The 15,858-nt window shown below is 41.5% G+C and overlaps 1 protein-coding gene across 2 annotated transcripts in view; it reads left to right on the top strand.

Moving 5' to 3' along the window:
- LOC123766735 (KAT8 regulatory NSL complex subunit 1) overlaps positions 1-15,858 on the top strand; it is a 114,251-nt gene that overhangs the window by 2,954 nt on the left and 95,439 nt on the right. For both annotated transcript variants that reach the window (XM_045756045.2, XM_045756046.2), the window contains exon 2: positions 6,678-8,131. In XM_045756045.2, the coding sequence (XP_045612001.1) occupies positions 6,912-8,131 (1,220 nt within the window). In that variant the 5' untranslated portion in view covers positions 6,678-6,911. The remainder of the gene's footprint in view (positions 1-6,677; positions 8,132-15,858) is intronic.

Raw genomic sequence — 15,858 nt, 5'->3', positions numbered from 1 at the left:
GTATTGCTATAGTATCGTTTTCATACTGTAAAATATTTCAAATGGTCGTTATTCCTTCTTCACAGTATTCATTTATTTCCTTTATTCTTTATTTTTGTTTTAATATTTTCTAGCCTTGAGGTTACATGTATATGCAACCCGCTTTGCTTGAATTGATTGGTATTATTGCTTAGTCAGAACCATAAACAGCAGCACATGTCAGCAAATGTAAGCTGTGGCTTCGGCTGTATCCTATAGCGAGTTTTAGGAGTCTTAAAGGACAAGGTCTACTGGGTAGGGAAAGCAATGTTAGTCCCTAGTACATTTCTGTACAATACACTGTAGCTTGCTAGACTGAGATAATAGCTTATAGCCTTTAATTCTTACAGATTCGTATAGATTTGAATTAATGTTCATATATGGCTTGTAACCTTTTTAATGCGTAATATTACGTATAAAAGATTGCATTTTTTTTAACAATCCATTGTCCATGGTACAATACAGTAGTATTTTTAAGCAGGGTGTTGTCACCATAGCTTATTTGGCTAATTGTCCCCATGGCTTCACCCTTCTCCTGACCTCGTGTGTATTAAGTCTTTGATTCGTCACTCTTGTGCTTCCACCTGTTTTATTACCTTTCCAAATTACTATGTGGTTGCGTAATTTCTCTTGAATTGCCTGTTAGATAACGTTTGTCTTTAAAAAAAATTCCATCAGAAACAACAATGTTACGCATATTTACTAAGGCTAGCCTTTATGTAGGCCAAGGATGAGCAATTATTTTGATAACAACAACCACCACCAAATTAAATGTTCTTAGGCTTAATATAGCAGACGTATTAACATGAGCCTAAGCTTTCTTATTTAGACTTGAAACAGGTTAACCTATTTAATTGTTTGTTTAGGCCTTTAAGAATATCAAAAATTCAATCTGGATATTTGTTTGGTGTAACTTCATTTTTTATACTGCATTCATAGTAGCAATAGGTGCTATAATTTTTGTGCTGGATGGGTTGGCTGGTATTTCTGCTATGAGTGGCCAACTTCCATATAGTACCTTTCTGAGATTAAGCAGACAAAATTCTCTATTGTCACATGCTAGGCAACAGAAATAATCTGGATGGCAAGTTTTTGCCCCAGGCAGTATATTGCATTGCCCCAACCTTGATGCAGGCGAAGTTTGAGGTCGCCAGCCAGGCTCTGAAAATATCTAATACGAGTAGCGTTTTTTCCCCGTTCTTTTAATTTGTCGACAAAGGCGGCTGGTAATATATTTTCATGCTGATATTTGCATGTGTAAAATAGTACTCAGTATCGTAGTATAGCCTACAAAAGCTCAGGGGAAAGATTCACGAAGCAGTTACGCAAGTACTTGCGAACGTGAACATCTTTCCTCAATCTTTGACGGCTTTGTTTACATTTATTAAACAGTTTACAAGCATGAAAACTTCCCAATAAACTGTTGTTATTGTTATAAATAGCATCCTGGTGCTTCGGGGCTCATTAACTGTTTAATAATTATAAACAAAGCCGCCAAAGATTGAGAAAAGATGTACAGGTTTGTAAGTGCTTGTGTAACTACTTCGTGAATCTGGCCCCAGACCACTGGCTACCATTCGTCGAGGTTATCAGGTACTTTCCTCGTTAAAAGGCAACAGTACTGTATGAAGGTTTTTGCTAAGAAGTTCTCGAGTCAGTCTAAAATTTGAGTACATTGTTAGTGAAAGCCTTTGAAATATGTTTCCATCTGATGTTGGAAACCATTTAAACCCATCCTAAATTAAAACAAGATTTTCACTATCACTGGTGCTCACAGTCGGACTTGAGTGTTACCATCTTGTCACTCCACTTTCCCTTTCACAACTGATCTCATCTTTGTTTTGCATTTGCTATTAACTCCTATTCGTCACCGAAATACGAACACGAAAATTGTATTAAGAAACGGATATAGCCTAAATAGAATATTGAAAATGTTGCTAATTACTATTATTATGGCTCTATTATGGCTAATTAATTATGGTTATTAATTATTATGGTTATTAAAAACTATTATGGCTCATAACAAAGATTAAAATATTAGTAAAAGTTTACTTTATATGTTTTATATCTAGGCTAAACCTATATTCCAGTGCCAAACTCGGCCTAGGCTAAGGCCTAAATGCAAATAGGCTAAATAATTGCGTTAGCAATACTGTTGTGAATAGGTGGAACAATCTGCCAAGTACAGTATCCTGCAGCATTAAAATAAACATTATAATCTGGATAACATTAATAACTTGAAAAGAAACCAGATTATGAGACAGCTGGTGTAAAAGACATACATTATAAAGGGTTACCTTGCAATGATTTCGGGGCTCAACGGCCCCGCTGTCCGGTTTTCGACCAGGCCGCCTCAGGGTCAATAGGCCTGCTAGTTTTATATTCTTGGGTTACGATATCAAGAACTTCAATAATAATAATAATAAAAAAATTAAGGCTTTAGATCTAGTTATGTTATAGCCTAGGCTACTGTAAAAATATCTGATCCCAATAACTGCATGGGCTTCTACACCAATGTGTACCACACTAAGTTTTTAGACATTGTATATACTGTAGTTAAATATCTATTATAGGGTTGACCTTATAGAAACTTTTAAAAAGTGTCCGGAAGGGAGAAAGGGGGTGGGGGACTTGAGCAATATCGACAAAACCAACAGGGTATCAGTACCAACATTTCCGCGCCCATATGGCATGATGTCAGGGATAATTTGTGTAGAAAGTTTTGCAATAGATGTAGTTTTTATTTTTCACAATTTTAAAAGGTATTAATTTCAAATTCGTTCATTGTACGTCTTTGAACCATACCGTATTGTCTACCCATTGTAAATAAATGTGTAACATAAGCCTAATCCTAGTAGTTTTAAAAGATGTAATTTCCTATTATGTCTTTATAATTCGAATGAAAAAAGTTTGATGTTAGATGCTTCTCCCTTTGCAGAGTTCATTTTACAGGATACTTTAATTTTTTGTGTAGGTTTTACTTAAATGCTATGTACATGTAGAGAAGGTAGTTCAAAATATAAATTTTCACCCCTCTGTTCAGACTATTATTACATATAGATAATAAAAGTATAATCCAGTAAAAGGAATCAACCCCACATATCTTCTCCCGCCAATAGTGGTTGTATATATATACAGTATCTGGTCCTTCCCATCCCAACTTCTCCATTCCATACTGCCCCACAAATCCCAACCATCACTGATGCAGATACAGCCACTAATATAACCACAACTAGTTTGCATTCACAAACACGACATAAATACACGTCAACTAAGCCCATCTAATAAGATAGGAATACAAGCCACAGTTTCCTGTCTTCAGACACCAAAACAAGCATGAAAATTGCCTCGGTGGATGGTACAGAAAAATTACAATAAGACATTGACAAGGTCATTCAATGGGTAACGGAAAATAATGACGTTCAGCGGTGATAAAATTCATTTAGTTTAGTACGGACTAAAACGAAAACTTTTACCAGAAGTACAAGATAAGAGGCAGATCTCAGAAAGGAGCGACCAAGTAAAAACTTGGAATAATAAGATCAAAAGACGGAATGTTTAAGAGAGCTAATAAAGCAAACATAGTAACAGCCTGGAAAATTATAGGGTGGATAATGAGAACATTCAAAATAAGGGATGCCACGCCATTGGTGGTTCTCGTCAAAGCACTATTGCTGTCTCTTATTGAATGTTGTTTTGTTCTCGCTTTTCCTTTCAAGGCAGGTAAGATTACAGAGCTGGAAAATGAACAGATTCTTTATTGCGCTCACAAAACTAGTGAAGCCTTTCGCTGTCTCCCGAATTAAGATTTACGCAGTTTTAACTCTATACATTTTTTTACCTATATAACCTTCCTTAATGCTCTCAGAAGGGCGCTCGAGAAGTACTGTACTGTGATTTTTCTCCGCCAATAAAAATAACCCATTTCTCATTGCAATTTGCATATTTTTTGCCAATAAAAACCCATTTCTCATTACAATTTGCATATTTTTCGCCAATAAAAACACATTTCTCATTGCAATTTGCATTTTTTCTCCTTTCTAAATAGTGTGCGACTTTAGTAGGTTTAGTGCAACTGTAACTATTCACTGGAACCACGCACTCTGATGCGCATTACTCTGCTGTTGTTCCCACACTCGCCCCGCAGACCTAGCCAATCACCCTCACGGCCCCACTCACAAGGTCTATCCTCAGAGTACCTAAAAAAGAGCGGGTAGGGGTGGGGGGCTACTTACATACCAGTTCTGAAACCAGTCCACACCCAACCATAAAGCAAAAGCCTCTGAACCACATGTAATCACTACACCACCATGAAACATGCCTACCTCACCTCCCGTCTATACATTACACTCATCACACGTATGCCATCAACCTCACTCAAACCACAAACTACCTAAGGCAAACTATCTATCCACCATATGCAACCACCCAACATGCCATTCAAAAACGATAATACCTACAGCTACGCAGATTAATGTGCAAAATACTGCGCATAAAAATAGTTCTCGTTTTGAAATAAATTTTAAAAGGGGGCACCAGAAAAAAAGGCAACAATCAAACTTTACATCCTTACGTCTTAGGTCAGCTTAGAACATTTCCGTACAAAATCACGCTTAAGATTGTGTATTTTAGGCCTTGGATTACTTATCTGTGGTTATACAGTAACCTTTATGTTGTTGGTTGAGGGGCAACAATGATCCGCGGGATAGGTTGTAACCTTTATACATCTAATAGTACAAAACTAACGTTTTTGTGTACAACATATTTTCTACATTGTGTATAGTAGGTTATAAAGGTTGAAGCTGATAGAAGTATCAGTAGGCATTAAGGACCAGGCCCTCTCACTCAACCCCCTACACCTCACTTAAACCACCTCTACCCCTCACTCAACCCCCCCCTACCCCTCATCAACCCCCCTACCCCTCATTCAACCCCCCTACCCCTCATTCAACCCCCCTACCCCTCATTCAACCCCCCCTACCCCTCACTCAACCCCCCTACCCCTCACTCAACCCCCCTACCCCTCATTCAACCCCCCTACCCCTCATTCAACCCCCCTACCCCTCGCTCAACCTCCTCCCCCCTACCCCTCGCTCAACCTCCTCCCCCCTACCCCTCGCTCAACCTCCTCCCCCCTACCCCTCGCTCAACCTCCTCCCCCCTACCCCTCGCTCAACCTCCTCCCCCTACCCCTCGCTCAACCTCCTCCCCCCTACCCCTCGCTCAACCTCCTCCCCCCTACCCCTCGCTCAACCTCCTCCCCCTACCCCTCGCTCAACCTCCTCCCCCCTACCCCTCGCTCAACCTCCTCCCCCCTACCCCTCGCTCAACCTCCTCCCCCCTACCCCTCGCTCAACCTCCTCCCCCCTACCCCTCGCTCAACCTCCTCCCCCCTACCCCTCGCTCAACCTCCTCCTCCCTACCCGTCACTCAACCCACCCCCACTGGATATGGTTCAGTGAAAACAGATTGATACTGCATCCTCAGTATTCCACACATTTCTTGCTGTTATCTGTGAAAGTTCTCTCTCTCTTACCATGTATTAGATGTATCTTTTATTACAGATTTTGCATAGTATTTTGGGTTCCCTCACGATTTCACTGATGTGGCTCCCTCTGTCTCTTCTGGGTTTTATATGATTTATACGTCTTAGTTTTATCGCTTCTATTTCGCTGCACAGCTTTCGATGTTGTTCTTGGGTGAGTTGGGGACGCCCGAGTAATTGTTTGTTTTCTTCGCTTATAGAGAGAGAGTGCCGTTCTCGTTCCAATTTGCATTTACTTTTTTTTTCTTTGAGGGTATGTGATTTGAACATATGCATAGTGCTACTGCACCTACTCTTTCGAGGCACTGATTTAGGCCTGCGTTGTCTAGCAGTTCTTTCCAGCTTCTTTCTGTGAAGTCTTGGCTTATTAGCTCTAGTTAATCAGTTTATTATTATATTTGAAGTTGCAGAAATCTCCTCGTGGATTTCAGATTGGTTGTGCAGTTGTATTGGCCATACGTGCTTGAACTTTGATTAGGTTGTGGTCTGAATAAAATGTATTTGTAATGCGTATGTTCCTAATCATTGCTTATAAAAATGTTAAGAATGTATTCTAGTTTTACCGTTTTCTAGTTTAAACAAATTTATCATCCGTAGGAGGTCATTTGTTTGTGATTATTCATTTAGACTGCTTCCTGGGAAATTGTGTTACAACGGTATTCCCACATTTTTCCATTTTAAGCGAAATAGTAATTAGTGTTATTTTCTGATTGCTTATTCTTCTAACGTAAAGAAACTGGCTATTATGTACCCCTCAAACTTTGCTCTAACATTTGCATAATACAGTTTAGGATTGGTTTAAAGCAAAGTTTGAGGGGAATAATAGCCTAATGACTATTTTGCATATAAATTGCACATTACAATGTGTAAGTATATGTAATGAAATATAAGCATGCATATATATATATTCTATAATACTTTGTTTTTTGTAAGTGAAAATCTTAGGAATTCAGTAATAGTGTGTTGTGTATTTATTGTAAAATGACATCTTTTATGATGTTTGATAAACTGAGCAAGGTTTGCGAGTATTTAATGTTAAAATTGTGTTGACTCATGTTGATCGTGCATAATATGAATTCATGGTGCTAATGTCTTTTTTATTACTGATTTTCAGTGTGTGTAAGGAGTTTATGAGAGCGGGCGTGTTGTCCCTCCCTGGTGATACCTGAGCAGTGCAATAGAGGCACGGCCCAGTGTGTAGTGCAGTGCAGTGTGTTGTGCTTCTCCGCCTTACCCGCGTCAGTGATGGGGTGGGCGGCGTGACTGGTGGGTGGCAGGTGTCGCGACCGGTGCCATGGGCGGCAGGTAGCACCGCGGCGCGGGTGTGTCGCGGGAGTGGGCGGCCGTAATGGCCCCCGCCCTTACTGAAGCGTCCGACCCGCAGACGTTCCACGTTGCTGCTCACCATCACCATTCATCAGGGCGCCCCGGGGAAACTCCGGCCGGCCGCAGCAGCTCTCCGCCCACTGCCCACCTCCCGCTGCAATATGGTGGGCTGAAGGAGCCGCACGCCTGTACCGACGCCCATTTGGCCGCCGCCCTTGCAAACGGTCCACGCCGCGCCCCCCGCCTCCTGCCGCCCTCACCCACAAGCGCGGGTGGGTTGGCGTGTGGGCGGGAGGGTTGTGACCCTCCCCCGCGCCCCCACGCCGCCCATACTACCATGGACCCCCCGCAGGGCCTACCGCCCCTTGCTGAAGTCAACGATAACCCTCCATGTTCGCGTGAAGCTACGACCATGGGTCAGGACACTGCCCCATCCCACGATGTTCATGATAATACGGTGCCCCACAGATCGCCAAGACCGCCACCCCAGGATGGTGATATCCTCGCCCTCATCGGCCGGGATTTTGCCAACATGAACGAGATCATTGATACTCTGACCCGCCTGGCAGACAACCCAGAGGTGTTGGCGGCAGTAGACACCGCCGCCCTTACCCTCCCAGGGGATGCCAACCGTGCCCCCCATCAGTCGCTGGAAGGAGAGGCCCCAGTGCATCATGTACCCAAGGAAGAGCGGGCGCGGCTCTTAGTAGAGGAACTTGGTCGTCGTCAGTGGCAGATAGAGAGGCGTCAGGCACGCCTACAGCGACGCCTTCGCCGAGTGACGGCCCGTGGTTTGGGCGCCTCGGTGTCGGGTCAGTTAAGAGAGTTGCTGACCCACGCCCACGTTTCTCTAGCCCAACAACGGGAACTGACGACGCTCGCCGAGGAAGGACCCACACCACCCACTCCCCCAGAAGTGGGTGTAGAGTCACTACGAGCGGACGCCATGCGCACCATGTCTACCTCGGCACTAGTGAACTTAGTGCGGCGTGTGGAAGCCTCGCAGGGCCTTGCCAGACTAGCTGCAGTCTCGCACCGCCCATCTCGTAGCCTGCCGCCCACTCCTGCACCCACCCTGCCCGAGCACACACGTGCTGAGGTGGCTGCAGTGGCGGCGGAGGTGCAAGCCGCCGCCCACGCCCATACTCATCATGATTCCGACGCAACCGAGACGTCTTCGGGTGGGGAATCCTGCGATGAGGTTGAAGGATACAACGACTCGCACACCAGCTACGCACCAGTGTAAGTACCATATTAGTCTGTTTGGTTATGGTATTCTCTGTTTAGTTTTGGTATTTTCTGGTTATGGTATTGTTTGAAGATTCTGATTGTACACCATCGCCCAAACTGGTGATTTAAGAAATATAAAGATTAGAAGTCTATTGTCTTTATTATATTTGTAGGTTTCCCGCTTTCTGTACCCTTGCATGGGTGATGTAGTTATACCCAATATTTGCGATTTGTAATAAATTAGTGTCCGGATAGGACATTTAACAATTAAGTTCAAGTACACAAAAAGGTTTAATGTGTTAAGTATGCTTAAGGAGACGTTTATGAAGATTTATCGACGTTTTATCGTTTTTGGCGATCTTTCAATATTAAATACTTCGTTAGAACAATATTTTTGTTATAAATGCCTTTTCCTTTAAAAAAATATTTTATTCTTTGTTTTATCCTCTGACAATTATTATAATACAAGTCCTGTAAATAGTGTACATTTCATTGTAATTTTAGTTCATTACATTTTCGTATATACGAATATATATATAATATATGAGAAAAAGCTGTAAGAATATTGTTTATGTATTCTACGCTACATTTAAAAAACTTAAAATTTATAAATTTATATGTATTCACTCGAAATTTTAAGACTTAAATTGTTATTTTATCGCTGGCACGTCATTTCCTTGCTGGAAAGCTGCAATAAAACTCAGTTTAACATTAAATTGATGGCCACTCTGTATCAAATTGTAGCGTTTGCCTTTGGGTAGACATGATTAGCAAGTGAGGACTAAACAAGATTTAACGAGCCGTTGGTAAGTACTGTTCTCAGGCTAGGCTCGTCCAGGAGGCGGACAAACCCAATAACGTATAAGTCGACTTTTAGCGTATTGCGTATTCAAAATTTATATTTTTTTCAAATATATAAGATACATGTAATTTATTATTTCATGATATAATGTGCCTAATAGTTAGGCCTAACTTGGATCAGGTGGTTAGGTTCTGTTGGCCAGTATTAGTGTTTGTGGTACGTGGGTGAAGCATTTATAGAGATGCAATTCGGGCAAAGGACATCAGAGAAAAATACATACGTCATCAATTAAGTCGTGTGTAAAGTGTTTTTCATTCATAAACAAGGGTTTGGTGGCTGAATTAACGAGCATTTAGCCTTTATTTACGAGGACGGTTGGCTTGTAAATTGTTATTGAGAACTCGTAAGTCGCAGTATTGTGCACATTGTTATATGAAAATAAGGGGTGATTATTAGTCTGTCCCCTGCTAAAATTGGGAACACGCTAATAATGATTGCATTCGTACATGTGAACCAAATTGTGAAAATGTAATTAAACCAACATATCCAAAAGTGATAGTACCTAAAGCGACTGGGTGGAAGATACAAAATATGGTTATTGCTCTTGAATATAAGTCACCGGAGGCAAATCCCTGGCAGTTTAAAGACAAATTAATGAAAATAGAATACCTTTTAGAAAACCTCACACACCCAGCCCCTAACATAATCTTCCTAGGGAACTTTTAACCGACTGCATCTAAAATAGTGAATACAGGTTTGTCGGAGAGAAACCCAGGAAGCAGTCTAAAAGAAGTTACACAAATGACTTCTTACTGATGTGTGACAGATTTGTTTTAAGCCAGCAAATAGTTGAAGTAGGAAAAAATACCCTAAACCTTATTTTCACTGAGGAATTGGTCAGGAAGATAATTATTACAAATACCCATTACTCAGATCACAACCTATTTGAAGTTCAGACCGAGTGTGGGCAACATAATTGCGCAGCCAGTCTCAAGTCCAAGAGGAAGGGAATTCGGCAAATTCAATTTTAATAGTATACAAAAACAGGAAGGATAACAGCTAGCAAATGCAAACCTAAGTCAGTGCCTCGAGAAAATAGTCACAGTACCCTTGGATTTCGAAGTAGCCATAGCCAGTATGTCCATGCAATCTTCACTAGCCCCTGATTCCAGGAATTCTATGTTAATCATGAATTGCAAAAAAACACTTTCAAGCATCTCAAGGTAAGGACCCTTATGTTATTTGGACACCGCCTAGATACTGGTGTTATCCCTGACATTAAAGGAGCGCCACTCGCCAAAGGAGGTAATGAAGGACAGGCAAAGATAAACATCATGCATCATAAAAATATTTCAAAGAATGCAAAGAAGTAGGATTACAAAATACATGGAATCGGAGCATCTACATAACCCTGGACACCACGAGTTCAGAACAGGGCGCTCCTGCCTCACAATTGGCAGAACATTATGACATGGCCTTAAATGCCGTGAAAGACGAGCAGAATGCTGATGTAATACACTGTACACAAATTTCACAAGAGAGTCATCATGTCGAAGGAACTTACTTTTACAGAATACAACAAAGTAGCTGTCACAACTGCAAGAAAAATGGCAGATTGGCACACAAAAACTTTCAAACGAGATGTAGACCTGGAGAACTTGCAGTTCTTTTACTACCAGAATCTACTCAATAAAACGTCTAATATATAATAATTTACACTTGGAAGGTATTAGTGGAACTGGTTCCATAGCTGTTCATTGAAATAACTCCACCCGAGACCAATAGGTTTGGCAGGAAATGCAAAATAGCCCCTTTGTAAAACAGGTGCAATAGGTTAAGTCATTCAACACGTATGGCCCATGACTTCAGTACTCTCCCTCTAAACTTAAGGAGATTAACTAGCCGACCTCTCAAAGTGTTCAAAAGAGAATTTGCTAAACACGTCCAAAGGTTTCCTGATCAACAGGGCTGTAATTTATACGTCAGGCTGCGAAGAGATGCGTCTACAGCCTGGTTGACCAGACCACCAACCAGGAGGCTTTGTCAGAGACTGGGCCGCGGATACGTTGGTCCGCGGAGCCACCGTAAAATAACGGAAAGGTAAATGTTGCTCCGCAAATAAGCCCAAGTATTAAACTTTATTTTGTAGGGAGTCCGAGAAAGTAGACAATAAAAAATAGCCTTTCCTAGGCCTAGTATTGCATAGGTATGTACTAAATTAGGCATACGATTGCTTATTGAGTCGTAAGAGAGGTTAGACTAGGTTGCTGTGTTTTTTCTTTGTACTGTATTATCCTTTAACGCGAACGTTTTTGGATACAACAATCCATATTTTGTAAATCTCGTCCAATCGCAATAGGTACAGTGCTATCATTTTTGGAAGACGAGTCGAGTTTATGCCACATGCATATTATTATTCATATGTCTACAATAACAAGAAGAATCGACTACAGTGCTGTGTGTTTTTTTTACTCGTATTCAGAGATGAAGCGAAACTTACTTGTAGATAGACTACCGTTCCCTGAGGTTACCTTGAGATGATTTCGGGGCTTAGCGTCCCCGTGGCCCTGTCCTCGACCAGGCCTCGTTGCTGGTTTGGTCAACCAGGCTGTTAGACACGGCTGCTCGCAGCTTGACGTATGACTCACAGCCTGGTTGATCAGGTATCTTTTGGAAGTGCTTATCAAGTACGCTCTTGAACACTGTGTGAGGGGTCGGCCATTTATGCCCCTTATGTGTAGTGGAAGTGTGTTGAACAGTTTCGGGCCTCTGATGTTGATAGAGTTCTCTCTGAGTACGACGGGAGGCATCTTCCGTCACGCAGGGTGCAGTCGCACCTCCACAGATCTCCAGTATCATCTATTGATACTGGTAATGGCTCCAAAGGGCCACCACTTATGGGCTATTCATACCCGTGCCACCTTTTGGGTGGCTTAATCTTCATCAATCAATTAATCTCTGGGTACCTATTGCACCAATGCTTTTCAATGGGGGTATTTTGCACATCCTGCCATGCCTTCTGGTCTCATGTGATGTTATTTCTGTGTGCAGGTTTGGGACCAGCCCCTCTACTATTTTCTACGTGTTAATTATTATGTATCTATTGTTTGTCTACTTCATTGTTCGACTGTTTAAGAGTTTAAATACCAGTTAGAAAAGAAAAAGTGACAAGGGGCTATGCGTGGGGAGATAGTGGATTCTAGTCATTTAAACCTGTGAACCTTCGCCTTTCTCAAGGTCAGAAATGCAGGAGAGCCAACGCGTGCGAGTCACCACCGACGTTTGCTTCCCATGCCTGCCAGCGTTAATTTTAGTTTTTCCAAAAAACTTGAACCCGTGAATTGCTTCCAGATGATCATTTATAGATTAATCTTTATATGGATATACATTTTTCGCTACAAACGTTCATTGCTTAATTCATTGGGAGTTGAATTAAGATGTTCAGGATGCTGCAAGCTGCATATTATAGAGAATACTTGTGATGTTTCGTTGAGTAAGTGTGATGGAGCACAATGTATTGCTGCTTGAGGTTGGTTGTGATGAATTATTTTAGGATGTTGTAGGCGTTCTTGCCTAGATATGCTTCCGGGGTCGAGCATTAGTTCCTAGTCCTGCCCTTCGAACATTCTTAGTTTAATGCACGTTTTCCTTATATTTACATTAAAAGTTGCCATCGTCTAACCCATTCCACATAATTATAACTTTAACAGTAAACTAGTTTTTTCTGGCACCTATTTAGGTGTACAACAAGAAGATTGATAAACACCTGCAAAGGGTTCGAGTAATGAGTTAGTGTTAGAAGCAGCTGCTTCTAACGTCCTGGGGCCAGATTCACGCAAACACTTACGAACCTGTACATCTTGTCTCAATCTTTGGCGGCTTTGTTTCCAATTATTAAACAGTTAATGAGCTCCGAAGCACCAGCAGGCTGTTTATAACAATAACAACAGTTGAATGGGAAGTTTTCATGCTTGTAAACTGCTTAATAAATGTAACCAAAGCCGTCAAAGATTGAGGAAAGATGTACACGATCGTAAGTGCTTTCGTGAATCTGGCCCCTGGTTGGCCAGACCATCGACCAGGCTACGGGGACATTGATCATTGTGAGCCCTTAAGTACCCCACCCAAAACCATCCTAAATCGTAGCAGATATTTAGCGATGAACGACTTCTTGTTATCAGTGCCTGGCCTCTATAGAACCTAAATTGTACTCATACGTCCACATAAAAGTTCACTTAGTTTAACTTGTTAGTTTAATAATTTACTATGGAGACCATAGCCTTGCTCTAGGTGGCGGGTGGGAAGTTTGTCACGCAATGGGTTCAGGAGTTGGACCCCCAGTGTTTTTTGGACTAGGCTAAGCAGTTATCATTTGTGGTGAACTACAATGTTTTTTAAGTTGCAAGCGTAATGGTTTACTGTAATAATGTTAGTGGTAATGAAATAAGAAATTTTGTTGGTGCTTATGGATAAATTTTGTTGGTGCTTATGGATAGTATGCACACTATCTTTAATAGGCAAACATATCGCTAGGATATTCTTGAGGTTATCTTGAGATGATTTCGGGGCTTTAGTGTCCCCGCGGCCCGGTCCTCGACCAGGCCTCCACCTCCAGGAAGCAGCCCGTGACAGCTGACTGACACCCAGGTACCTATTTTACTGCTAGGTAACAGGGGCATAGGGTGAAAGAAACTCTGCCCATTGTTTCTCGCCGGCGCCTGGGATCGAACCCAGGACCACAGGATCACAAGTCCAGCGTGCTGTCCGCTCGGCCGACCGGCTCCCTAAAGTACTGTGAGTACTGTGTCATCCCACATTAAATTTGTGACATTTTTTTAACATAAGCAACAGTTGTCTCTAAATTACTGGAATTAATGATTCCAACACTATACATTGCAAAAATGTATATAGTTAAAACTCCCGTTGTTCTGGGAACTAGTGATTAAGTGGATGATCTATACTCGCCTAGCTGTGTTTGCGGGGGTTGAGCTCTGGTTCTTTGGTCCCGCCTCTCAACTGTCAATCAACTAGCTTTTGTACGTGTACTACTCACTATGTATGTCCTGCTGTTCCAGGCTCAATTTAATATAGGCCTAACTATGCACTGTTTTGGTCACTGATTGTGGGTCACGTCACGGGTTAGTTTGATATATAGATGACCTATACAATAACTATTCATAGGTACCCCTAATCCGGGTGATTTATTTTCTTATTTGATATTTGATACCCATGTTGTAAGTGTAGGAAAAAAAGTCACATAATGGGATCAGGTACTGAACAAGGTTCGATTACCTACACAAGCTACATCATTGATGGACTTGTTTATTTTTACATAATGTCTACTTGACGCGCACATTGTATAGGAAAAGCCATTTATATTTATGACCAATTAGTTTTAATTTGCCTCAAATTTGCGATATATTTACAATACTGTGGCCAACGTTACGGAACATGATCATTAGACAAACAATTGAGGGATGGCTTTCCACGTTGATCTCGTCAATGTGTTGTATAAGCAACAAGTCTTTGGCATCACGCGACAAGTTTTATCCAATAACAGTATTGGATATTAAAACCCATTTTTTACCTGATTCTCTACATTTTATGTTTTCTCTCGGTAAATCTGAAATGTAAATACGTGTTACATTGAGAGAATTATAATGAAATTGTGACTTAATATTAATGTAATTGTGACTTAATGTGTGATGCATATTAATGACATCCGTGGAGCACGTTGTGCCGCCAAGGTAAAGCGTCGTGGTGCAGGGCTGCCAACCGGCGTGAGGCGCGCCTCGTGCTCGACGCCGGCTGGTAGGAAGCATGGCTGTGCAGGCACTCATCACTTTCCTACACGATAACACCCTCTCCAGGCTTCTCGTCGCCTCACATGCTCTGGGGGAAGCTTCTCTGGGTCATATGGAGTAAGGTTGTTTGGCTTTGTAATTTCAGTAATTCAAAAGTTGTCAATTGCTCTCCAACCAATTAAAAAAGAATGATTTTTAGTGAATCGTGAATTCTCTTGGATAATAATATGAATCTTCAAATGTGTTCTTTATTCATTTGTTGTTGAACTACTTCATGCGAATGTATTTAGTGTGATAAGCCCGGGATCAACACTATAATGCCGTGCAGTTTTATTGCTTACTTAATTCAGAACATAAACGTGGTTAGTATTGTAAGGCTGTTCTGTTAAATATTGGGATGGACCGTCTAATGTAAATGTGTGTGTGGGAACAGAGACCAGTTTTGTCTTGCAATTTTATATTTCTTTTGATATTTAAACGGCACCTTAAATTTCACCGAGATTCCATGTTCTGTATTTTGTAATTTAATGTTCATTGAGTCAATTTTGGTCTAAACAAACTCGTCTGACTAAATGTTTGAAGTTGGGCTCTGGTTGGGTTGAAAAGCTCTCGGGCTTTGTTGCTTGTCACTTGTGCTCGTACCTAACTTTACCATGATAGCTACTCTGTAGTAGACGTTTCTTTACATTTTTAGTTGAAACTTAAATGTGACATCGTAAACTGCATAATGGGTTCACCTAACCACAATTACCTTTATATTTTGATTGAATTTGTATCAATTGCTACGAATGTTTAGTTACCGAGTTAACAAAACAAAACTTGCTTTTGTTTTTATCGTGAAAGACCTTTACCATTGCTATGACATTGTGTGTGGTCGTCGCGTGTTGTCCTAAAGTTATTGGTTATATCACACAATAGTTAGAGTGAGTGGATATATCCCGCCTGGAGCGGAGCTTGTAACAACATTTACAACGCCCTCTGCGTCCCGTAGCCAGGTCTGGGACACCAGCTCAAACCGGATAACGCTTGCACGCTGAACTGGCGTAACAACCGGTTACCGTAAAGATGGACCACAGTTCGAAATTGGCCTTTATTATCGTTACCTGGCCTCGTGGCCTTGCATTTGTCAGCCT

The sequence above is a fragment of the Procambarus clarkii genome, chromosome 60, assembly GCF_040958095.1.
Source record: "Procambarus clarkii isolate CNS0578487 chromosome 60, FALCON_Pclarkii_2.0, whole genome shotgun sequence".
Classification (NCBI taxonomy): domain Eukaryota; kingdom Metazoa; phylum Arthropoda; class Malacostraca; order Decapoda; family Cambaridae; genus Procambarus; species Procambarus clarkii.
The sequence above is the reverse complement of the archived record's forward strand: the minus strand, read 5'-3'. Positions and strand labels throughout refer to the sequence as shown.